General features: G+C 44.1%; 1 protein-coding gene across 1 annotated transcript in view; it reads right to left on the bottom strand.

Moving 5' to 3' along the window:
- Positions 1-301: 301 nt before the first annotated feature.
- The window catches only part of LOC101163933 (dual specificity mitogen-activated protein kinase kinase 6), a 44,340-nt gene continuing 20,520 nt past the window's right edge, over positions 302-24,121 (bottom strand). The window contains exons 2-12 of the mRNA XM_023949369.1: positions 14,004-14,067; positions 13,464-13,512; positions 12,984-13,097; positions 11,793-11,912; positions 10,498-10,614; positions 10,335-10,386; positions 9,540-9,667; positions 9,109-9,186; positions 7,858-7,997; positions 6,644-6,689; positions 302-5,509 (exon numbers count right to left, since the gene is read on the bottom strand). Coding sequence (XP_023805137.1) covers positions 5,432-5,509; positions 6,644-6,689; positions 7,858-7,997; positions 9,109-9,186; positions 9,540-9,667; positions 10,335-10,386; positions 10,498-10,614; positions 11,793-11,912; positions 12,984-13,097; positions 13,464-13,512; positions 14,004-14,067 — 986 coding nt within the window. The 3' untranslated portion in view covers positions 302-5,431. The remainder of the gene's footprint in view (positions 5,510-6,643; positions 6,690-7,857; positions 7,998-9,108; positions 9,187-9,539; positions 9,668-10,334; positions 10,387-10,497; positions 10,615-11,792; positions 11,913-12,983; positions 13,098-13,463; positions 13,513-14,003; positions 14,068-24,121) is intronic.

Raw genomic sequence — 24,121 nt, 5'->3', positions numbered from 1 at the left:
TTCTCAGTTGTTCAGTGGTAATGATCGCTCACAAGTGAAAAACTTCTCACAGGTCACACATTAAAGACAAACTTTCCCCGAGAAGAAGAACCCGTCCTGCTCACAAACATGGTTCAGTAGAAACAGACTTGGTCTGCAGCGGCAGCAGAAGTTCCTCACATCCAGCACACGACAAACCGGTTCTGTTTGGAGCCATGACTGGGATTCATTCAGAGTCTGGGGAAGAGCTGCAGGGGGAGCAGTCCTCTGTCCTGGGGAGGCAAAAAGCTCTGCTGGATGGAACAAAGCACACACGAAGCGGTTTGTGTAAAAATACCTCTTTTTTTATTTCATTTCCATCGTTACAATTGCACACAATCTGGTTGAGCTAAAATATTCTAGAAATTCAGATGAGCTCTAAGTGAACAGTCTTCAGTCTTTAGCAGAGGAGGACGCGGAAATATACCGAGAACTTCACTTCCCATGGAGTCGTAGCCATGGTAACGTTCTCCAGACAGCAACAGAAAAAGAGCCACTTCCATGTAAAGTAACACATCTGGACACCACCCCCCCCCCCACCCCCAGGCGGGCTGAGGGAGCACAACACCGCAACACCAGAAGTCACAAAGAGCTGCGTTTACCAGCAGTTCACCGTCAGACAAGCTCCACAGGTCACAGGTCGCAGCATGGGGGACGTTCACAAAGGACAGAGGTGGAAAAACTCTGCTGTCTGTCCGGAGGGGGCCAGAGGCGCCCCCCTCCCAACATGGAGGCTACTGGAAATCTTTGAGCGGAGTTTCTCTCCCAGACTCGTGTCACGCTGCCAGTGATAAAGAATCCTCCAGAAGACGTGCCGGTCTGTCGTTAGCCGCTCACCGGTTCAAACGGCAGGTTTCCACTTCCTGTGACCAGCTGATAGTGGGGCGGGGGGGGCAGGATGCAACCAGACGCACGTGCAAGCTGACAAGAAACCACGAAGACGACACGCATGTGCTGAGCCACACGCAGACACACAGGAGTCCAATCATCCGGGTTTCCTGAACCAAACCTTTCCATTTCCAATTTAGGGAAAGGACTTAAAGTTCGCCGACTGTGACGGCCACGAGGAGAGCGGCAAACAATAGAAAAGAAAGAAAAAAAACGAGTTCGATTTGAAATACTTATCAACTTATATGGATAATCTGCTGGTTGGTCTGATGATGAGGCGTCCTGCAGTCTGCTTTGACCTTGAGGAGCGACTAAATCAGGACTTTTCCTTCAGCCGCGCAGAGGAAGCGCAGATCTGCACTCCTGCCTTTGACTATTTTACAAAGCATTGCAAAGAAGGCTGCATCTCTACCAGGGCTGGCGACGCCAAACACGTCTGATTCTGCATGTCTCGGTGTTCTGACAGTCCTATGAAGGGGATCTGAGTCAAAGATGGAGCACGGTTCTAAAGCACGTTTGTGGAAAGCTGCTGCTGTTCCAAACAATCTTAAGTTTTTCTGCAGGAGATGCAGGGTGAGAACCAAAGGCTTCTGTTCAAATCTCAATCAAGACATCCAATCCTGATGATACCATTCGACAAGAACTTAGGAAGCAGAGGCCGGTCTCCGCTTTGGAGTGAACCCTGTCGGGTGTCGAGGCCGTATTCCCGCATAAACCTGTGCGTTTGCGTTTGGGGCGAGCAAAGTCTGCACAGTTTTTCTGCACATTAATATGTCAGCGCGCTGCAGAGCCTGAGTGGAAGTCGCCATCTTGTCTTCATTGCATATTTGGCAAGAATGAATGGCTTCAGTAAAGATGCAAGTCTCTGCATGTTTTTTTGGATTGAGGCACCATGACGAAACATCTAGACAGTTCTGCTGCCAGCAAAAGGAAAAGTAAAATGCAGAGTTTGAGAGACAGTTTTCCTGCTCCAGTGTGTTATGTAAAACCCTGACTGTTTTCTCAGAAACAGTCTATGATGAATTGAAACCATTACATTACTTTAATCTGCACAAAACTGTCCAAAAGAGGTAAAGGTTTATTTTTTCCATTAGAAGGATTTAATATTATTTAATTTTTGTAGAATCTAGGTTGTATTTTACAATTTCAGCCTCTAGATGTCACTATTTGGGGCACCAAATGGGAAAAACATAAAGTTTATTAACAAAACAAGTTATTTTTTTGCGTTTAAATGAAGAAAACAGATTTTTTTTCCTTAAATTTGGCTTCATGAGTTGAGAAATGAACTGCTGATACGACGACGGTTACCTTCATTTACTTTTGGTGCTGCTTCATGTTCAGGCAACCGTACCGCTTCTGACCACCAGGGGCACTGCTGAGCAGCCTTCTCGCTGTTTTCCAAAGACCAGGAGGTTCCGTTAACGGCCTTTCAGACTCACACCGCAGCTTTACGGCTTTTACTGCTTTCCTCGACTGAAGCACAGAAACACAATCCCGTTGTGCGTCTGTGACACGGCTCCCAGGTGTCGTGCAAAACCGTCAGAGCAACACGCCGTGTTTCCAGGAAAGGAACCCAAGGACTAAAACGGTGTTTAGGCATCACAATCAGAAGTGTTTCCAAGTACGAGCCCACAAACCCACATCCAGGCACTTGAACCAACACACAGGGGCTACTGCTGCCCATTAAAGGGTTCTGGTCTGGTTCTGGTCACTGGATCAGTTTAAGGGTCGGTTTAAAATAAAGGAATCTGGTCTCCTCTCTGGTCAACTAGGAAAAAGACGCCGGATAGTGGCAGGATTGTTTAGCAAAGTTCCTGCTGCAGAGACGGAAATGAAGGAGCCCTTTTTCTGAACATCACGATGATGTCGGGACGAGAGGCGGAGCCCGACGGCAACACCTACATGAGCGGCGCGGGGTCAAGGCCGTGGGAGTCCAGCCAATCGACGAGCAGGTCGGCAACCCGCGCCCCACGGCGTTTCTCAGCAGAGGCGTGCAGTTTGCTGAAGGGCCAATCCTGGATATGCTCCTAAAGTCTATGACATCCAATCGGTTTGAGGATTTGCTTCCCGTTTTCTAAGATCCTCACCGTCTTCTACCAGATCTGAAGGAATCTCGACTTTTTCCCAAACGCACAAGAGTCAGAAACCACACCTGTCCATGTCACAATGGGGGTTTCCGTGGTAACAGACCGGGGAGTCCACCTTAAGGCCAGGGAGTCCACCTTAAGGCCTGAACATTTTTAAAGCTCACTTATGCCCTAGTGTCTCACAGCTTCACCTTTTCTCACATTTCCCTGCAAGCTTTTTGAGCAATTGAAATCAAAACATTAAATAACTGCACAAAAATAAGGGAAGTAGAATCCCTCCATTCATTTCCTAAACCCGCTTCATTCCCAGTCGGGGTCACGGGGTCGAAATGAGGGGCGAGAAGGCGGAACTAACCCTGGACAGCTCGCCAGTCCAACACAGGGCAGAAAAAAATCTCAATAAAGATAAAACATGAAATATAGAAAGTAAAATTCTAAATGAAACAAATTCAAATGCAATGGAAACTATAAGTGCAGAGGAAGTGGCAAAAACATCATTAACTCCTCTGAGCGTTCACATTTTTTATCTTTTTAGAGGTAAAAAAAGAAAAAAAAAACTAAAGAACTGCCCGCAATCTCACTACAATTTGGTTGTGTAGCTTGCATATTTTTTATTTAAAAATTTCTCACCCAAAAAAATCGAAATGGGTGTTTTTGCAGGTAAGGAGCATCTTTAAAGAGATGCTCACTAGTGACACGAGTCCTTTCATGTTAGTTTAAAAGACCTCCAGGTCCCCCTTTAAACCCAAACCGGGGTTACCCGCACACCTTCCTCAGGAACCGCCAGCAGAAACCAACCAGACGCAGAGCAGCAACACAACAACGACGAAGAGGAGCGCTCTGCAGCCGAAGCAGCAGAGCGACACAAAGCAGCAGCGTTTATGACACCGTGCGGCACACGGGGAGGGGGAGGCGGCTGACCCGGCCTCCTCCTCCTCCTCCACGCCACATGATTCACACGTCCAGGCACATTGAAGGCTGCAAAGTCCAGGTGAAAAGCATTTTTGAGCCAGAGGACAAACAAAACAAGAAAACCCACACAAACGCACAATAAGGTCTCTGATGGTTTCCAGAGGGAGACCACAGTCATAATAAATAAGAGGAACTGCAGTTAATTAGTCTGGGAGGAGAAATCTGGAGCGAAGCAATAAGAATAATTAACAAAGTAATAACATTAAAAGTAACAACATCCAGTTCCTTTCATGAAGTGGAGAGGCTTCTGATTGGCTCAGAACAGATGATGGGGAGGACATGGACCCTCTTGTCCCCCCAGACAGACAGAGGCACACAGACCGCTTAGGTGAGGCTACGCGGGGCGGCGGGGCACTTTTGTAGTTTCACTGGAGTTCCACGCCACCGGCGGGATCGAACCGTCCCAGAAATACTCCAGAAAACGAGTTTTACAAACATCAGGGAGGAACAGATCCTTTTAGATCTGTCAGATCTGTTCAGGAGTCTGATCCCAACAATTTTAAACAAAAAAGGACATTTCAGTTCTTCAGCCTGTCCATGTGCTCTGACATCTATATATTAAGGTTTATGGCATGTAATGTGATGGTTTTGTTTACCCATCATGCCGTTTTTCCATCGCGATTTAATGAGAGATTTCATTATTATGAAAGTCCTTCTGATTTTCCATTTGTTCCAACTGATGTTTTTTTTAAGGTAGTACCAAATGTAATAGACAAAGAAAACAGGATTTGATGATTTTTCACTGCAGTATTACTGAATATGAACACTGCTTCATTTTAACCACCAGCACAAAAGACGTCCTAAAAACCGGAAACAACCCAATAACAGTAATTAAGATAGATCCGTAAAACAGCCTGTATGGCGCCCCACGAGCACACACGTGCACACACGTGCACACACACACAGGCAGACAAGAGCCTATGCCGTGTTGAAAGCTCTCCAATGCAATCAAGGAAAAGCGGTTGTGCAGTACCCATTGGTGACCAGCAGGCGACCTGGAGTCCGTGATCCGTTCCGTAAACCGATCCTCTCTGGCCGCCAGAACCTGCCGGTTCTGTTCTGTTCATGCAGTCGGTCCGTATGTTGGCGCAGGAGGCAAAATGCAGATAACACACACATAGCACTATCATATGAATCTCTACACACCCCTAACCTCTGCAAGCTCACGCTTCAGCAGGATGAACAGAACTCTAAGGGGGGGCCGGGTGGTCAGCCCCCACTGTTGACGCTTGAGGGGTGGGTGCAGAAACGGAAAGTGGTCACGGGGGGAAGTTTGGCATACGGACACCTTCAGTTGTTGAGGCAGCCGTCTCCCCCGCCACTCTCCCCCCTCGCCGCAGAGGGGAAGGAGCTCTGGTGGGACGGGCTTCTGGTGAGATTTGCCTCTGGGGGGTGGGGGGTTGGGGGGTTGGGTTGGGGGGGTGTGGGTCAATTATTTCTCTTTTCATCGGGTCCAAGCGCACAGCTCAGTCCCCCAAGATGACTTTCACGAAGCTCGCCACGTCGGTTTCTTTGGCGTCGTGCGAAGTGAAGAAGGGGTGTTGCTGTGGGGAGAAGGTCAAAATGAAAGCGTCACAAACGGGAGGGGATGCAATCTGACAGAACAACAAGGTTCTGGTGGTTCCGGACGGGTCTGAAGACAAACAAAAGCTCTCAGAACTGCATTTTACGCCGACATTCGGCCCATTCTGGCATCGTCGGGCCTGGGGAACCGCCTCAAACGCTCAGAGAGGAACCAGTTCCTGATGTGGTCCAACCTGAGGCGCAGATCCCGTCTGGTTCACATCTCTGAAAATCCCGCCGTGTGCAGTCAGATCTCAACTTTCTGAGGAACATGAAGACTGACTCCTGACTCCTGCTGCTGCTTTGGCCTCCATGAGCCAACAACACCAGCAGCTGCCTTACTATTTTCTGTCTTCCTGTCCTCACCTGGACTTCTTCACTGCTGCCTGCTGCACTTTAACAGCTCGTCTTCTAACGTGTATCAAAGGTTTGGGAAAACTTTTAATAATTGATGTCTCTGGTTGTTTTATGATATTTATTTGGTCTATTTTTTATCTTTTTCTGCGATTTTAGTGATTTAGCCTATGGGTTTAACATGCATTATTAAAACAAATAAAGTCCAGTCGTGACACTGACTGACCCAGAACCTTATCAGCCCCATTCATGGGTCACTGGGCTATGAGAGGGACGTCATGGAGAACTGACTGTCGTCCTAGCAGAGGCGATGGTGGCCGTGATTCTCCTGGTCGTCTGAGAAAAGTTGCAAAGACGGGACCGGCGCGTTGACAGGTTCTGTTTTTATGTGGATTCATGTTTTCAAGTTCGTTTATTCTCTGTTTCTGGTCCGACCTCAGACTCGGTAATGTTTGTGTCTTCCTGTGCATTTCAATGCCTCTGACGGAGATCACAGTTTGTCTTTGGACCTGGCTCACTCTGAGGACAGAAAAGGACCTTCACAGCTGAAACATCACCTCCACATTTACTCTCGCTGTGTATTTAGTCATTGTGTTATTCTGCAGGTGCATGCTTTTTTATTTTTGTACCACACATTATTGAGAATCGGAGTGCCAGGGTTCTGTGACGTGAAGTAGAAGTCCTAAAAAGTAGAGGCATTGGTGCGCCCCCTAGTGTCAGCTTAACCAAATTACAAGAGAAGAACACAAAGAAAGACTCACCATCAGTTCTGTGTACGTCGGCCGCTCTTTGGAGACCTTCCTCAAGCTGCAAGGGGGAAAAAAGACATTTCCCTGAATTCAGTCACTGTTTCATAACCGTCAGTAAACAGCCGAGCCGGCGTGGAGCCTCCAGAGGCGTTCATAAAGAGTTCATCAGCTTTATGTGTCTTTTAAAGCCCAGGATGTTTCTAAAATACTGAGGATTTTACGGAGGTGTCTGGATTCAGTCAAGAGTTGGATGAATAAGAACTTTCTCCAACTAAATGAAGCCAAAACTGAGGTTTTAGTCTGTGCTCCTGACAGTTGCCTCCCCCCCTTGCAGTGGTTCGGTCCCCTTGCTTCCTCTATCAAGCCGTCTGTCAGGAACCTCGGGGTGACCCCAGACCCGGTTTTATCCCTTGATGTTGGGTCACTTGTTCACTCTTGTTTTTATCATCTTAAAATCATTGCCAAACTGAGTCCGCGTCGCGTTCTGAGATAGAGATGCTCATCCACATTTTTAGAACTTCTCGTCTTGATTACTGCAACTCCATCTTCACGTTTAAGCAAAAAAACATAGTATACAGAGCACTTAACAGCCAAGCACCGGTCTACATAAAAGACCGTGTGCAGCCGTCCACTCCCAGCAGGTCCCTGAGGTCATGTGACCAGGGTCTGCTGGTTGTTGTAGACTTTGCAGCAGTGGCTCCATCCCTCTGGAACTGCCTTCCTCTCAGCCTCAGATCTGCAGACTCAGTGTTTTCTTTAACACAGCAGCTAAAAACATTTTTTTAAAACTGCTTTTTTCTTAATTCTTTTTTTTTCCTGTGTTTTACTGTGAAGCACTTTGTGATTTTTATCTTGAAAGGTGCAATACAAATAAAGTTTATGGATAATTTTCATCTGAAGACAGATGAAACAGAAACTCCAGCTCTGCCTGCCAGTAAATATGCCTTTGCAAAAGTCTGCAACCAGGCAGACGCAGTCCAGTCTCAGCGTGCAAGAACCAGCGTCATCCAAGATAACATCTGATGGCGCTTCAGAGGAAACGCAGCAAAGGTCTAGAGTTGGATTTGAATTCCTTCTATATTAGTAAGATCAAACTAAAAAATACTCCTGCTAATTATACATTAGGAATAAGTTCTGATGAAGAAGCAAAAATGAGGACCCGTCCGGAATCTCATTCCAGAAGCAGAGCATCATGGGAAACTTGAGGCCAGCAGACAAAGACGCACCACTGCGAGGTGAAGTCCACAAACTCTGGGGAGAACTGGCCGGCAGGAAGCTGAGGCGACGGCTCCTCCACCACCTGCTTCAGCTGCTGGAACGGCGTTCCCCACGACTCGTACGGGAAGCGCAGGATGGCCAACTCGATCTGGGAAGGCCGGGGGGGAAGAAAAGTCACTCGCAGGACAGCGGAACGCAGATCTGCTCAGCAAGAATTCACCACGTTTTCGTTGACAAAAACGGTCAATGACAACTGCTATTTGATGAAAGAAAACAGAAAGATTTGCGAGTGACATGTCTTTCTAAATACTGGAAACGGTGCGCCCCTGTTCTGTTTTTCACATCAGAGAAAACTTTTATCTTTTTTTTAAATTCCCAACTTTAAAAAAGTTTCAGAAAATACCAGAATTATTCACCTGTTTGTGTTTTATTTATCTGGAATCAGAGTTTCTAGACATGAAATGTGACTCTTTCATTTGCAGACAGCAAATTACAACAGAATGGGCAACGAAATGTGCATTATCAGAAAGGAACGCATGACGTGGAAGCCTGAACCATCCGACGCGTCGGATGGTTCAGGCTTCCACGTCATGCGTTCCTTTCTGATAATGCATACTTTAAAAAGCCATTAACCCACTTATGCCACAGTCATTTACAAAACAAATAAATATTCAACCAGTTTTAGTCCTTTATTCTTGTTATTTGTTTGGTTTGGATCGCTTTTTACACAAAAAGTGGACTTTTGTTGCGTGGTGCGCCCCTTTGCCGGCTCAGCCGGCACCAACCTCGACTGCAGCGGCAAAGGAAGTAACATCTGATGATCCCCATGTGTTTAATAAAGCATCAGTTCAGAGAGAAAGTTTTTTCTTAACGCTTGTTGTTGTCCAGATGATGAAGAAAAAGTTTGTTTTAAAGAAGCCAGCGCAGTAACACAGAACATTTAAGCTACGTGACCAGAACTACTTTTTTAGGGGTGCGGTTATCACTGTGCGTTATCTCTTTTTAATCCACACCCAGCAGCCAATCAGAATGGAGTATTCACCCAGACCGGGGTGTAAACGTGGTTTATTCCTCTTCATAATAAGTGGAAATTCCTGCTTAAATATCCCAACAATCCCAAATATGGTTTAGAAATGAACGTTCCAACATCAAATGCCTTAAAAAAAAAGGAAAATCTCTTTTTAGCCAAATATCTCCTGTAAAACAGCTGAACGTGTTTGCTGCTCTTTAGCGTGTTCTGTTCCTCTGTGATGACTTACCATTGTGATTCCTAAACTCCAGATGTCAGATTTGACGTTGTAGCCTTTCTGGTTGGTCTCCGGGTTGATCCTCTCCGGCTGCAGGACATGACATCACTCAGAGACGGGGTTTTTTTTTCCCCAAACTGCTAATCTGGACCCAAAAACTCACACAGCTCAATTGTTTCATAAAACCATCTCTTGAACTAGTTAAAAAACATTTTTTCTTTATGAATATTTTCAAAATCAGTTGACTTATTCCGTCGTTTCTCCCACATGCCCACCACGCTGATGCTGCCTGTGCCGTGAGCAGCTTTTGGTGCACTGGACCGGGGTCTAGTTTTGTCACGTGCACAGCTCTCACACAACGAGCACGTGTCATTCATGCTCATCTTTCTCCTGCTGGGGGTTGATTGTGACTCCCACCATCGTGGCGGTTTCCTCCTGCTTACCGCCATGTACGGTTTGCAGCCCGCATCCATGGTTTTAGCCACCGAGTCGACCAGGTAGCCGCTGATGCCAAAGTCACACATCTTCACTTGACCCTGAGTGTTGATCAGCACGTTGGAGGGCTTCACGTCTGAAGAGAAGACACACAAAGTGCCTTTTTAAACACACAACTTACAACATAACCAATGGTAATGGGGCGGCCGTGGTGCAGCGGTAGGGCGGTCGACCCCTGATCGTAATATTGCAGGTTCGATTCCCGCCTTGCACGCCCATGTGTCGAAGTGTCCTTGGGCAAGACATTGAACACGGAAGGTTGGCGCCAGTGTGTGAATGTGTGTGTGAATGTGTGTGTGACTGGGTGAATGGGACTGTGACTGTAAAGCGCTTTGGGTCTTTGAAAGAGCGTGGAAAAGCGCTTTATAAGTATACACCATTTACCATAACCTCTGGAAGGGATTCTTTTGTTGCAAAGCACCCTGGGTAGAGGGTTAGGTAAATATAGAATGCTTTTGTGTTAACTAACTAATAGCTTAGTTGTTGTATTAGTGTCTGCCTATAGATGCAGATAATGGACTCTTTAACACATAAGGATGCAATGTGGAACACCTCATATCTAAAGGATCTTTGCTGCATCCGAGGCTTGGCATCCCAAAAACAAACATCCCAAAAACATCTGCAAAAAGCCTGCAGTGTTTCTCCTTAAATGCGTTTGCATCTCAGACAGAATCTTGCTTTAACATCAGAAGAGTCATTAAAGGAAGAAGTGAGACCCCATCGGAGAGTCTTTCCGCTCTTACCTCGGTGTATGACTTGCAGATTGCTGTGCAGATGCTCCAGAGCCTTTACTATCTGTAACGACAGAGCTCCTTAATGAGAAGACAACGGTGTCCAGACGCATGGAGCCTTTGAAGGGACAAGCTAAAGCTGCAATCGCTGATGTCTCTCAGCGAGCCAACGCACCGAGACGGCGATCTTCCCCAGAATGTCCTCGGGGATGGTCAGGCCCTTCTCGATCACCTGCTTGTAGAACTTGTCCAGAGAGGTGTCCATCAGCTCCATGCAGATCCACACATCGCCCTGGCAACACACACGAGACGAATGAGATCAGGACCCCGAATCGGAAAAGAGTTTGAACGAGGAAGGCCGGACTCTCCAAGTGTGAGAGTGGCACAGGGAAATCCTGAACATTTCCTCACAGCTGCAGGAAACATTGGAGCTATTTTGTATCCGCAGGATGGAAGAAGCAGCAGTGGATTGTGGTGACCTGCATCACAAAAGTAATCTGATTACAGAGCTTCTTGGGTCTCCCTTTTTTTAACGGTCTAAACACCGTTTTGATTTTAAAGAAGCAGAATTTCTTCTCATCTTTTTTTACTCATGTCACTTTCCTCAGGTGAAGAGTTTGAATCCCCTCAGCTGCATTACGATGATTATCCACCCTATGGGCATCCCTAAAGCTTTTATAGAAATATACTTTACATCCGATGTGAGACATGCTTAAGCATAATGATGCAGAAAATGTCCTTCATGTCTGTGTCTCTGGGTTTACCGGAACAGGAAGAAAGAAAGTTCCTAAAAAGGAAAGGTAAAGTTCTTGGCTCTGGTGTCTGCAACTTCTGCCATTCATGCAGACTCTGAGATCCTCTCATTGTTGTTTAGGTCTAAAATAACACAAAATGAACACAAAACTTTCTCAAAAACTTGGAGAAATTTTTAAATGTTATTATATATCTATAAGTTTGTTCTAACAACAATGTTTTAAAAGCTTTAAAATTGTGCAAACTCTGTTAAAGTGGAAGAAGATGAACCGGAGCGAACAACCATCAGGCGTGACTCAATAACTCTCTGACACTAAATTTCTTATTTTAAAAAAACATTTGCTGACAGAACGTCAAACACTTCTGATCGGACGTTGTGTGCTATTGGTTCTGTTTCATTTTCAACACGTTTAATGAACTCTAAAGTTGTGTTTAGTGGAAGGTTTGCCATGACTTTGGTGTTACAACAAGCTGCCAATGGGAAACTCTGGACACAGACTGACATCCAAACAAACCATGAACATGTGTTTATATCAATGAGAGAACCATAGAAACCCTAAATATGATCCAACTTCTGTTGATAAATACAATGAAACATGCAGAAACTGTGTCCTTCTTTCGAGTATTTAAGTATTTCTCAAATGTTTTTATTCAGTGATCCTTTTGCTCCAGCTGGCATGTTCTAAATGCTCCGGGTGTTGCGTCAGGAAGCGCTACCTCTCTGAAGAGCGCCCCGTAGAAGGTGACGGTGTAGAAGCAGTCCACAGTCCTCATGGAGATGTCCAGGTCCATCAGCAGCCTCTTTTGCTCCTGAGTGTTCACTGTCGCCCGGATCCTCTGACAGCAGACAGAAAACCACAGTCAGTAAAACTGTTGTCTGCTTCTGGAAACCTTCTGCTGCCTGTTTGCTCTCTGACTCTTTAGCTTCCCTCCTAGAGACCCACTCCCATGCAAATGGTGTTTTTTGGTGTTTTGAACGCGTTTTTGTGGCATTTTTCTGATGATAAAGGACATTAAGAAGAAAAAAAACTGTGTATTTTTAGATAAACAGGATGAATCAGAAGCAGATACAAACAGGCCGTTTGAAAAAGCTCATTTTTGTGACGCAACTGAAATGGGCGGGGCCTAAGTCTCCTACTCTGCTCTATTCTGAGCTGGAATCAGGATCAGAACCCTACGGATGGATAGATCTGATCATGTCAGAATGGGGGTGTGAGGGTCTGTAAGCTAGCGGAAGAGAGTGTAAACAGAGGGATGATGGGATATCAGCTGAGGCTTACTTCGGCACAAACAGTCCCACCCAAAATTCAGAGGTGAATCTTGAATGAACTCCTGCCGCTCTGCAGAAACTATGTCTTAGAAAACAACTCGGATTTTTTATTTTGGCTAAAAACGTCATCGACAAAAACAGACCTAAAGATGATTGGAGAGGAACTTTACGTGGCGTAGCAATGATCTGCACCTTCTCAGAGCTGTGACTGCACAGGGCTGCAATTTTTGCTCGCACTCTTCTGTGTTTGAGCAGTTGTTGGACTACCTACTTAGTCCGATCCAATAAATTCATGATAACAAAACAGACACAGATCTCTGTGTTTAGCTGCTGCAGCTTCAGTTACAACAACAGAATAAGACCGCCACCTACTGCTCTACAGGGAAACTACAAAATAAACAACAACGGGGGAAACAATGGCCTCCAAAGTATTTCTGTTCTCTGTTCCATCGCTTCAGTCCACAATTCTGAGAGCAAACAACTTCAACATTTCCTGTTTTATTCTCCCAGACAGGGTGAGAAAAGCAGGCATGAGGGATTTTGAGTATTTCAAATAAACTGGCAGATTCAAAAACAAAATGAGCGCTCTACATTCTGGACAAACTTTCTTGAGTAATGAGCTTTAACAGCTGGCTCACCTTAACAGCCATGATCAGACCGCTGGGCACATGCCTCATCTTGTCCACCACGCCGTAGGCGCCCCTGCCGAGCTCGCAGATCTGCTCCAGGTCGTCTGCCTTCACCTCACATTTCTGCTCCGCACACAGCAACAAGACAAACAGCTCAGAGGCCGAGCTCTTATCACTATCTAAACATCCACAGCTGCCCCACAAGCGTGTTTTACAAGAAGAAAGGGAAGGAAAGACGTCGGACTGAAGGCCAGGTGGAGAAATATCAGACAGGTCTGCCAATGGAAATTTCCTTTTATTTGATGAGTTTAAAATCATCAATAGTTTTATTGCCCGTGGGGCAATAAAAGGCATTCCACTCTCTCCACAAGGGCGCTCCTTAAGGCGGACTGTCCCTTTACCAAAGCGCCAGTGTGGCTCAGGAAACACTGGGCTATTTGTGAGCAGGATAAGAAAAGAAGCACAACCAAGAAAAAGAAATCAAATGACCTTTTCTCCAATTGTTACGCAAGCCTTTGAGTCCAGATCTCTGGGCGGCCTAAAACATATAGAAAGACAAAAAAAGAGAAGAAAAAGGCACTTAAAACAAGTTTGGTTACAATCAGCAAAGAAACAACAGCCCACATAGATTGTGCAGAAAGATCACTGATGTGAGCATAATCCACTTCACATCCTTCTTTTCTCATTCAGAAAAGTGGTCGAGCAAAACAAAGACAGATCTGGGTTTTCTAGAACTAGAACAGTTTCGGTGTTCAGCCTCATATCCTGGACCTGCCATCTTATCCTGTGAAGGAGCTTTGATCCCGGATTAACCAGAACCATTAAAATCATCTTTAATCGACAATTATCTCTTTATCTGATTTTAATTTTTAAAAAAAAGCTGATGGAAGTTTAATAGTTTAGAAACAAATGAGTTCAGGAAAAACGGAGCTTCCTAGTAACACAATATGAACATTTTCCATCATTGAATGTGGGCTTTAAAAGCTCAGATTGTGTAAAGAGGGATGTAGAGATGAATGAAGCTCTTACACTGCGGCAGGTGCAGGTTGCTCAAACACTTCCTTGGAGAGCTTGAGCACTGGTTTCTTCTTTCCTGGAAGCAAACAAAGGTGGTTGAAGCAGAGTGAACATGGCTTGTTTTCGGGTCAACAGGTTTTCCGTCATATAGAAAGTCATGTCTCATCATTGTTAGCGCTGCGTGGACACCAGTGAATGTGATAACACAGCTCTAGACTATCCAACTCCCGTGTGTGACCGTTTGTTTGGCTGCACAGCTGCATGGAAAACGTTGTGCAAAGAGGATCCTGCAGACTTTTGCTCCTCCACAAGAAAGCATCATCCCACCGTCAGACAAACTGGTGAGCGCAGACGTTCTGCTGCCCGCGCTCTAAAACCAACTGGGCGTGACACGAGTACGGCTGCAGCATGGACAGGAAGCATAGCTCAACAGGCAAAAGACATCAGTCCATCATCATCCCACTCCATTTCCCTTTTCCCTGTCGTTTGTGTTCTATTTGATTAAGAAATGTACAAATTCTGTTAAACTCTAAAGCCCACATGGGCAAAATTAGCTTTGAAAAAGCTGGTATTTAAAAATCTTCTTCATCAAAGTTTAAATCATCTGGATTATTTTGTAAATAAGACGTTTTTGGAGATCCTTTCATTGATCCTGAGGGTGTAGGCCTCCAGAATGTATGTGAGTGTAAAGAGCAATGAAGCTAAGGGGAGAGGAGACAATGACCCAAATATGCTCCCTCCAGGTGAAGGTGAGGAACTGGCTTTGTACCGGCTGGACACTTTGTTGACCATGGGCGCCCTGTGAGGGTGGTTCCTCTGTCTACGGGCAGAACCTGGCTTAAGCCTTCTTACCCCACCCCGCCTATGAAGACTGGGTTCAAATGAGGTCCTGAAGGGTCCATAGGAATCAATACGATCCTGCTACCAAAAGGCTAAACTCAAGTACTAACTCTGCTCCTCAAACAAAATGAGAGGAGCGTTTTTGGGTATTCATGGGTTTACTGTTTTTTGTTTGCTCTGGAAGAACATAAAAAAACGCAAAAAGACAATCTACCACAGTAATATTCCTGCTGGGAGTTTCCGGTGTGGAGCTTGAACTTGACTCTAAATTATCTCAATGGTCTCTTAAGGCTGTGTCACACAGCCACTACATATATTTTGGGCCTTTTCCACATATGATGATATGTCAGTCTTTGGTGATTCATGTGTGATATACGTCATCCATAGGTGCTTCTTGGGTTCGTCATTCCTCGATGTGCTCAGACGTCCGTCGAGGGTTTCAGTTAACGGGTCTTTACGTGAATTCGGTTTCTATGGAGTGATATTTCTGCCACCATGTTGCACACAAAACTTTCTAAGTTGAACACAAAACTTCCTAAGTTTTTTGCTCAAAATTTTTTTTTTTTTGCTCCAAAAATGTTTTTTTTGCTTTCAAGAATGTTTTTTGCGTTTGCAAAACACATTTTTTCACGTGCGTTGTGTCAAATCTCGCTTTTGTCTTATCTTTGATTTTGCTGACTACTTTAAACGCGATTTGGCGTGATATGACTGCCACTGACATCGCCAAAAAGAAATTCGCATGCGTTGTGTGTCATCTCACTTTTTTCTTATCTTTGCTAATTTAAGTTTCGGTTTGACGTGACCAAGCTGCCATCAAACAGCTGCTGATTGGTCCAGATTTTAACCAATCAAATCGCCATGTGAATCTAACATGGTGTCTGCTAACGAGGCTCAGAGGCTGAACCAGCTCTTTTTAACGCTCATTTTTGGATGAAGACGTTTTTATTTTTTAAATAATTCATAAAAATTCATACTTTCTTTTTTTTTAGCATTCATTCATTTTTATGAAGTCAGATTTGTGAATTTATGGCTGAGGATCTCCTGAAACTGTAAAGTTTATCTGCTGACATTACATCAGCAGATAAACTGTGTAATCTGTGAATCCTGCAGAGCAAAATATTAGTGAAAAGTGTGATTTTCTTTAAGGTCTGTTTGTTAAAACAAAACAATAAAAGATTTAAAGCACATATGATTTTATGCTGCACACGTGTTTGGGATCAGATGAACAACAGTAATAAGAAAAAGAATGATGGTTACACATTCACAAATCACAGATGTAGAAAGGGGATATTACTCGACTGGCTTTTCCACAGCTACCTGTCCAGTCTAAAAGCACAATCATATCTATCTATCTATCTATCTATCTATCTATCTATCTATCTATCTATCTATCTATCTATGATTGGGAGAAACAACAATGTACAGCTTTTGTAGATTTTTTCAAACTGTCAGAGAGATGGAAACAGGGGCGTCAGATTCACACGCAGCTTTCCCTGCGGGAGTTGAAGCAGAGACTTTCTGGGACGATCTCATGAACTCAAACATGGAAACATGATTACCAAGTAGAACTCTTCAAAATAATAAACCTGATCTCTCCTCATTCACCGTGTCTACCATGCACTGATAAACACAGACATGCAGCGATGAGACCATAACGTTAGCTCGTAGCTCCGCCCACACGCGACCGCGGTGTCACCTTTAAACAACGCAACTTCTAAGAGGAGGGGCGGGCGGCAAACCCCCAACAACAGGTTAGATAACAGAACCCATTAAGCGTCTCTACCTGGTGCGTTCACGGAGCTTCAGAACATAAGACTTTAACAGCCACCCAGCCTAACGTAGTCCGCTATTATATATTCATGAGGGGGAAAAACCCGCCGAACAGACCCTAAAACCGCCCAAATTATGAATACCCGCCCAAAGCCATTTTTACCCGCAAATATAGAACAAAAACCGCCCAATCTGGCAACACTGCCTCGGAGCACCGTCAATATGAGACAGAGACACTTGATTGGTTAGAATCTGGACCAATCAGCAGCTGTTTGATGGCAGCTTGGTCACGTCAAACCGAAACTTAACTTAGCAAAGATAGGAAAAAAGTGAGATGACAGACAACGCATGCAAATTTCTTTTTGGCGATGCCATTGGCAGTCATATCACGCTAAGTCGCGGCCAAAGTAGTCAGCAAAATCAAAGATAAGACAAAAGCGAGATTTGACACAACGCACGTAAAAAATTTGCAAAAAACGATTTTCAAAGCAAAAAAAAAAAAAAATTGAGCAAAAAAAAAAATCTTGAGCAAAAAACTTAGAAAGTTTTGTGTGCAACATGGTGGCAGAAATATCACTCCATAGGTTTCGAGCAGTTCAGAATTTTTGGTCAGCTGAGAATGATGCAGTATTTTACATAATTTATCCACAATTATTACATAAATTACATATTACATAAATCTTAATTGTGTGTTTTTTCGTGAGATACACACACAAATGTGTGTCTTTCCACGACCGTTCCATGTTTGTCTAACACATTTTTCACGCATTAACAGCAGATGCATAACTTTTAGATCACGTATACGGCGCACATATCACGTTGAAATGACGTAATTAATGCATTAATCTCTAATGAATTACATATAAACAGCACAATAATCACACGGTTCATGTTCTACGTTGGTTTACGTGTTCTTAGCGTGGTTTATTAATACTTCTTATGTGGTTTTAACTTGGTTCATTCCTGATACATCTGTGAAAATTTCACATAAAAAACCACAATTTTTCTCACTTCCATGTATGTTCACATGTGACCAAGTTTCATCCCTGTAATATGTGCTAAATGTACGTAGTGGCTGTGTGACACTTTAGATGTGAGTGTGTTGTTGTGCAGTGGCCTGGTGTCTGTACCCGCCCTGGACCTGAAGTTATGGGATTGGCTCCAGCAGCCATGTGACCCTGCACGGCATTAAACAGGAGTAGAGGATGGATGAAATATTCAAACAAACACAAGCACTCTGGTGACAAATGTTGTCTAAAGTTACAACACACTGGAGACATTTGAGTGTGTGTCTCCAGCATGTCACATGATGCACATCACATGACTTCCAACAAACCTAAAGACATAAATGAGGACTTTGGTTGTAATAAGGCTGGGGATCATTCCAAATGTTTCCACACCGCCGCTACTCTGAATTCCATATCAGTCCCGGAAGGATTTATTTTTCAGTACAGATTTTGTTAAATATTTTGAACAAGGTGACATAACATATTATTTCAGAAAATGTGGTCCTAGTTTTCAAAGTGAACGACCTTGGGAGAATTTCAGGCAGGCAGCTCAGCAGTGCGTTTTCCTGGTTACTCCTCCCTGCGGGCAGTTCAGCCCAATTAACTCACCTGTTCCGCGTCCTACTTAAGAACCAGGGGTGCGCTCTACGCCCTCTTCATCCATTTCCACGATCGCTGCGTTTGTCGCCCCACCTTCCTCCCCGGCTTCCACCTGTGGGCTCCGTTAGGGTTGGTTTAATACCCCAAGTTTTCTACTGAGATCTTTGTTTTATGTATCTGAATGGAGCCCTATGCCAAACTAAAAAAAAAATATGGAAATAAATCATTCTCTACTGCACGAGTTGTCTGACTGAAATGTTATCAACAGAACATTTCAGTGCAAACAGTTTGAATCAAGTTCAACCAGGATGAACTGACCTGGTATTTGTGAGGCTCTCTGCAGCCAAACGTCCCCTGAATCAAGCGTGACGCCTTTTCCCCCTAACCCCTAAATAGAAAAAGGCCAGTGAAGAACAGAAGAAGAACCTTCAAAGCTGTGTTTCCCAGACTACAACAGGAGTCCTATGGAAAGATGGATTCACTGTGCAAGTGTTCCTACAGGTCGTCAATGCCACTCCGCATTACTTTCTGCAACCGAACATCTAATGATTCAAGGACACAACTAATAAAGTTGCATTCAAGAGGTATTCTTATATTCAGGACACACCAGTTTTTATGACAGACTTATACTTTTTATTAAATTGTATTTCTCTGTCAGGAATAGCCAGACATTAAAGAAGAGCAAAGTAAGGCTGGGGACAGATAGCTTAGGTATTGAAAAATGGCATTGACACAGAGGTCCCTGCAACAGAAAAACTCAAACTGAAGCTCTTTTTAAATCAGAGTCCCCAAAGGGTCCCCCGAAAAGTTGCTTAACATTACTGCTTACCAATTATCTTTATTGTTTTGAAATATTTTTGCAAAAAGTGTCAAAAAACGTAAGCTGAAAAGTTAGCAGCAATCTAACTGGTAGAAGAGTTACGATGAAGGCGAGTCCTGAGGGTGTTGGTGTTTCCTGTCTCCATTTCCCAGCATTCTGTGGCATTTCATACGAAAACAGTGCATGAGTGTTTTGACGCCATCCATGTGTCACTGTCAGTGAAGGGTGTTTTCAGTTGTATGAAGATCATAACTGACACTAGTCATAATTCACTTGTATTTGGATCTCTGGGCCAACTCAACCGTCTAGTTGGGCTTTTGCAGTGAAGCCCACAGGCTTACAGCAAAGTTGAGGGAAGGCTGTTAAGCCAGTTCTGCCCTGTTCTTCCAGGAATGTGTGCAATGCTCCACGCCGCTATGCTAAGAAAAGTAAAACTGAAGATCTGGCGCCGCACCAGAGTAATGACTGGAGTTTGTGGCATTACTGTCTTCAGGAGAGGACAGAGCTGTCATTCAAAAAGCCCTCCTGAAGCGGCACATGGACGCAGCAGTTTGTCCTGGTGGGCTCCAACAGTGCAGGGTGTGACACTGCTGTGCTATGCAGCCTTCCACTGGTGGCCCCCCAGCTCCCAGCTTCCTGGTCTCTGCTTTCCACAGCAGCTTTGTTGCACTCAAATGTTAGTGTGAGCCCCTCCTACATGCATTATCACAGCTAACAATAGTAACTGGAAACCAGTGCTGTGCTAACAGCAGGAAATGAATCTGTCTAACTGCAGTTGTATTCAGGACTCACCCATGATTTACCTTCACAACTTGATTCCATCCACAATCCAAATTTTTATTGACTGCCTCAACAAAACACAAGACCTGAAAATGTTCACCTGTTCAAAATCTAAGACTTTTGCAAATGAATTACCCATTTCTTTTCCATTTCTGGTTCTGTTTGTCAAATGAAACAATAAGGCTTACATAATGGATATAAATAGATTGAAATATTTACTGTAGAGATGCAGAGTGGTAGCACACATACTCTCTGTCTGTCTTCATCTTCTAATCTGCACACAGACTGCAAAACAAACAAAGCCGGTCCTGTCCTGTCACAGACCATTGACTTTCAAGCAGTTTTGGTTTCATGCTGTCTCCAAACGAAATTATTCTTTATTAAAGTTGATAAAACGATCCCGCATAAGACAATTTAACGGCCCTGCAGTGGAGTGGCGTGCCGTCCGGGTGCACTCTGCCTTCACCTGACAGTGGATTTGGAAGTCACGCGTGTTTAGATGATGGATGAACTCAACAAAAAAAGAAAAAAAGACAAAAGAGATGAGATGGTATTTGCATTGTGCAAATAGCTAATCCTAAAACAGAACTAAGGCTTGAACATCAGTGTTGGGTAAATTACTTCTAAAACGTATTGATTACTTTACGTAGTTACTGGAGCAAAATTGTAATTTAATCACTTTATTCATTACATAATGAGTATGGAGTAATTCACTACTCGTTACTTTACATTTTTTCTCTCATATACAAATTCCGCAGGCAAAAACAGCACAAAATGTGACTCTGGTCCAAGACATAAAGCTGGCTTCATTCGAATTCAGACAACAGTGAATTCAGACAACAATGGGAACACATGTGGATATGCCACTGCTCAAAGTTAGATATGAAAAAACCTGATATACCTTTATTCATATCTATCAAATCTGAAATTAAGCTACTCTAAATATTAAATGCCTCCATGTTCCTTTTCTCTGACTTTCAGTTTTCCATTACAATGAGTTGGACTTATCCCGCCCACAAGTGGCCCGATAAGTGCACCTTTCTCTCTCTCTGTTTCTCTCTGTCGTTTTTACAAAGGTCTGCGCTGCTGCGAGTCTGAAGCTTATTGAGCTATATAAGGTACCGTAATTTCCGGACTACAAGCCGCTACTTTTTTCCTGCGCTTACAGCCCTGCGGCTTATTCAGTGACGCGGCTAATTTATGGATTTAATTAGCGGCCGCCATGTACGTACTTTCGGACTCAGTGAATAGTTTGAATTCTTTATCTAACACCAAGCACAAGGCATTTATATTCAACACACCTCTTAGCAGCCAAACAGCATGGACTTGACTTCAGGTCTTAGACACTTCAGTCGTGGTTCAACAAAATGAAACACGCATGCCCGGCCGCATCCCAGAATCCTTTGGTGCCATTAGACCCAACGTGCACCAGATCGCCACTACAATATGATGAAGCTTTCAAGTTAAAAGCAATCGTTAAAAGCAGCGTAAAAAAGTCCACCGTCACCAACGGGTTTGGAAAAGCCGGTTTGCTGCTTGACGGAGAGAACAGCGCATGGAGTGAATTTACACTCCATTTACGGTTTCTAAGGAAACCGTAAAAGCGGAATTTTGCTTTGAAAAACTCACAGCCTCCGTGTGAGCTGGAGACATCTTCTCCTGCTGATTGAGCTGCGGGGCCGATGGCAGTCTGATGGCTCCCACACGTAACAACGCATCCGCCCCTCATACACAAAACGTACAGTATTAAGTCCGATTGCTTTGCACAGAAACGATTTGCTCCGTTCACCAGCGCAATGGGGACGAAGTGCTCCTCCTTGAAGCAGCCCTGGCCAGAGCTGTCGGAGTAGATAGGAAGGGGAGACAAGGAGCGCGCGGGGCGGGAGCGGAGCGCAGAGGCTTCTGAATTCTGACACACGCGCCGCACTGAGGCGCGCGTATCGCGCTGAGGCGCGCGCTTTTCAGTCGCCGCTGCTGTATTTTACCGGTGTGTTTTTTAACCAGCCCTGTTACTCCCATAACGCTGCCGCGACACAAGCGGAAGGAGAGCTTTACCCGTTCACCCCTCCATGCACTGCTGATACTCATTCTTAAACACGTACAACAGTATGGCGAGCCGGGCATTGGCCCCGCCTTTAGCCCCTAAGACTCATGGGAAATGTGGAATCGCAGATGTAAATTTCCTCATCATAACTGAGGGATGTAATATTGATTATATGGTTACTGTTTGTAATTTTATGTATTATACCTAGATTGTCAATAAGTAAAAAAAAAATGAAATAAAAACACCATAACTGAGGAACTTGTGAACAGAATAGAGGTCCATGCTATTTGACAGATGTCGATACACTCAAATACATGAGCCAGAGGCAAAGCTGGAACCGCCCATAATGTGCTAATGAAATGCACTCACTCTGGGATTCTGGCCGTGATATGTCAGGACGACAATATGGCTTAACACATGCGCGGCTTGTACTCTGCCGCGGCTTGTGTATGTATAAAACTAATTTTACACGTGAAAATGGGTGGGTGCGGCTTGTAATCGGGTGCGCTTTGTAGTCCGGAATTTACGGTATATTATTAAAACTTGGAAAACTCTTTCTGTTTACCGTCTTTCTTTGTAAATATACAATGTGTTGAACCTTTCCTGCGATGACTTTTCTTTTTTCTGACCGTGGTCAGATGCAGGGGAGATCTTCTCCGCTGAAGGCGGATCTTCCTTCGGGGTTCACTTCCCCGGTCGGACCCTCAGAGCCTCCAGAGTGGGTTAAAAAAGAATCATTCACCGTTCTTCTGTGGGAAAACCTTCTTTCATTACAGTTTCCTTTCACTCTGTATCTCAAACATGAACGCGCACCCCCAACACACTTCCGCTGCGCGTTCTCGCTCCATCTTGCACTGCACGCGCTCCCTCCTCCTTCTTCAACACGCGCCCGGTTTCAGCACATACACATCCTCATTCCACATAACATTTCAATGTGGGCAGATGCGGCTTATGCGTGTACAAAACAGTTTATCCTTTAAAAACGTAATTGGTGCGGCTTATAATCAGGCACGCTCTATAGTCCGGAAATTGCGGTAAATTAACATAGAAAAAAGGCTTCCGGGAAGTAGCCGGCTCTTGTCTTTCACACCAAAGAGTGGCTTTAGAGTTGGGATCTCTCTGCTCTGCTGCTCACCTGCAGCTCACCTGCAGCTCACCTGCTGCTCCTCGGGCATGAGAGGACTCCTCGCAGCATCTCTTTTCGTCTCACCTTTGAGGTAGTTTGTAAAGTAATGTGATTGCAGTAATAAGGGCGTGTCTGTGCTTTGGTCAATCCCCAACTCTGCACATAAACGCGTGCGCGTCTGCGCTAGTGACTCTGGTTTTTTGTTTTTATTAACCTCCGTTTTGTTCCTTTTCACAGAGAGAAAACCTAAGTAAAGAGGTTTTCTATAGTCCAGTAATTGTAACTGATTACCGAAATTTGAACTGTAATCCGTTACAGTCCTCTGTTACTGACAAAAGTAATTGAATTACAGAAATCTGTTACTTTGTAATCCCTTACCCCAACACTGTTAAACATGTACATTTCAAATTTGGATATGAATTTTGTGCCTAAACAAATGAATGTGGTGGAGATAATAGAATAACAACAAAACTAAACTATAGTTGGACAGGGAGCTGCAGCAGGAAACTACCGTATTTTCCGGACTGTAAGTCGCAAGTCAGTTTGGCAAGGGGTGCGACTTATACTCCGCAGCGACTTATATTAGAACTAAATTGAAATAAATACATTGTCAACCCTCCTGTTATGTTCATTTGTGAGGAACAGAGATGATGTTCCTGGGTCAATTTGATGTATGCGGTATGTTAAGTGTTAAGAGTATGTTAAGTGACTCAGAGAATCAGCAAACCTTTTTTTACAGTAAGATCTTGAAGGCTTACAACATAATATTCTATTTTCCAATGATTTTATAGATTCAGAAATGCAATAAAAATGACAACTGTTTCTACAAATACAGGATGAAAACAGAGTATTAGTTGGCCAATGATGCTTCATGAAAGGAATAAATAAATAAGTATGAGAAAGAATTACTGTGAAATTATGAGATAAACAGTCTGCTATGATTGTGTCATATAAGGTTGTGCAAGTTATTAGTTCTTGGTCTCAGATTTTGTCAAATAAATTTCCCGTCATAATGCGACTTATAGTCCAGTGCGACTTATCTGTGTTTTTTTTCTACTTTATAATGCATTTTTGGGCTGGTGCGACTTATACTACGGAGCGACTTATAGTCCGGAAAACACGGTAGTTCAATTCAACAACATT

The sequence above is a fragment of the Oryzias latipes genome, chromosome 19 (genome assembly GCF_002234675.1).
Source record: "Oryzias latipes chromosome 19, ASM223467v1".
NCBI lineage: Eukaryota > Metazoa > Chordata > Actinopteri > Beloniformes > Adrianichthyidae > Oryzias > Oryzias latipes.
Note: the sequence above shows the minus strand (reverse complement) of the source record. Positions and strands in the feature narration are given on the sequence as shown.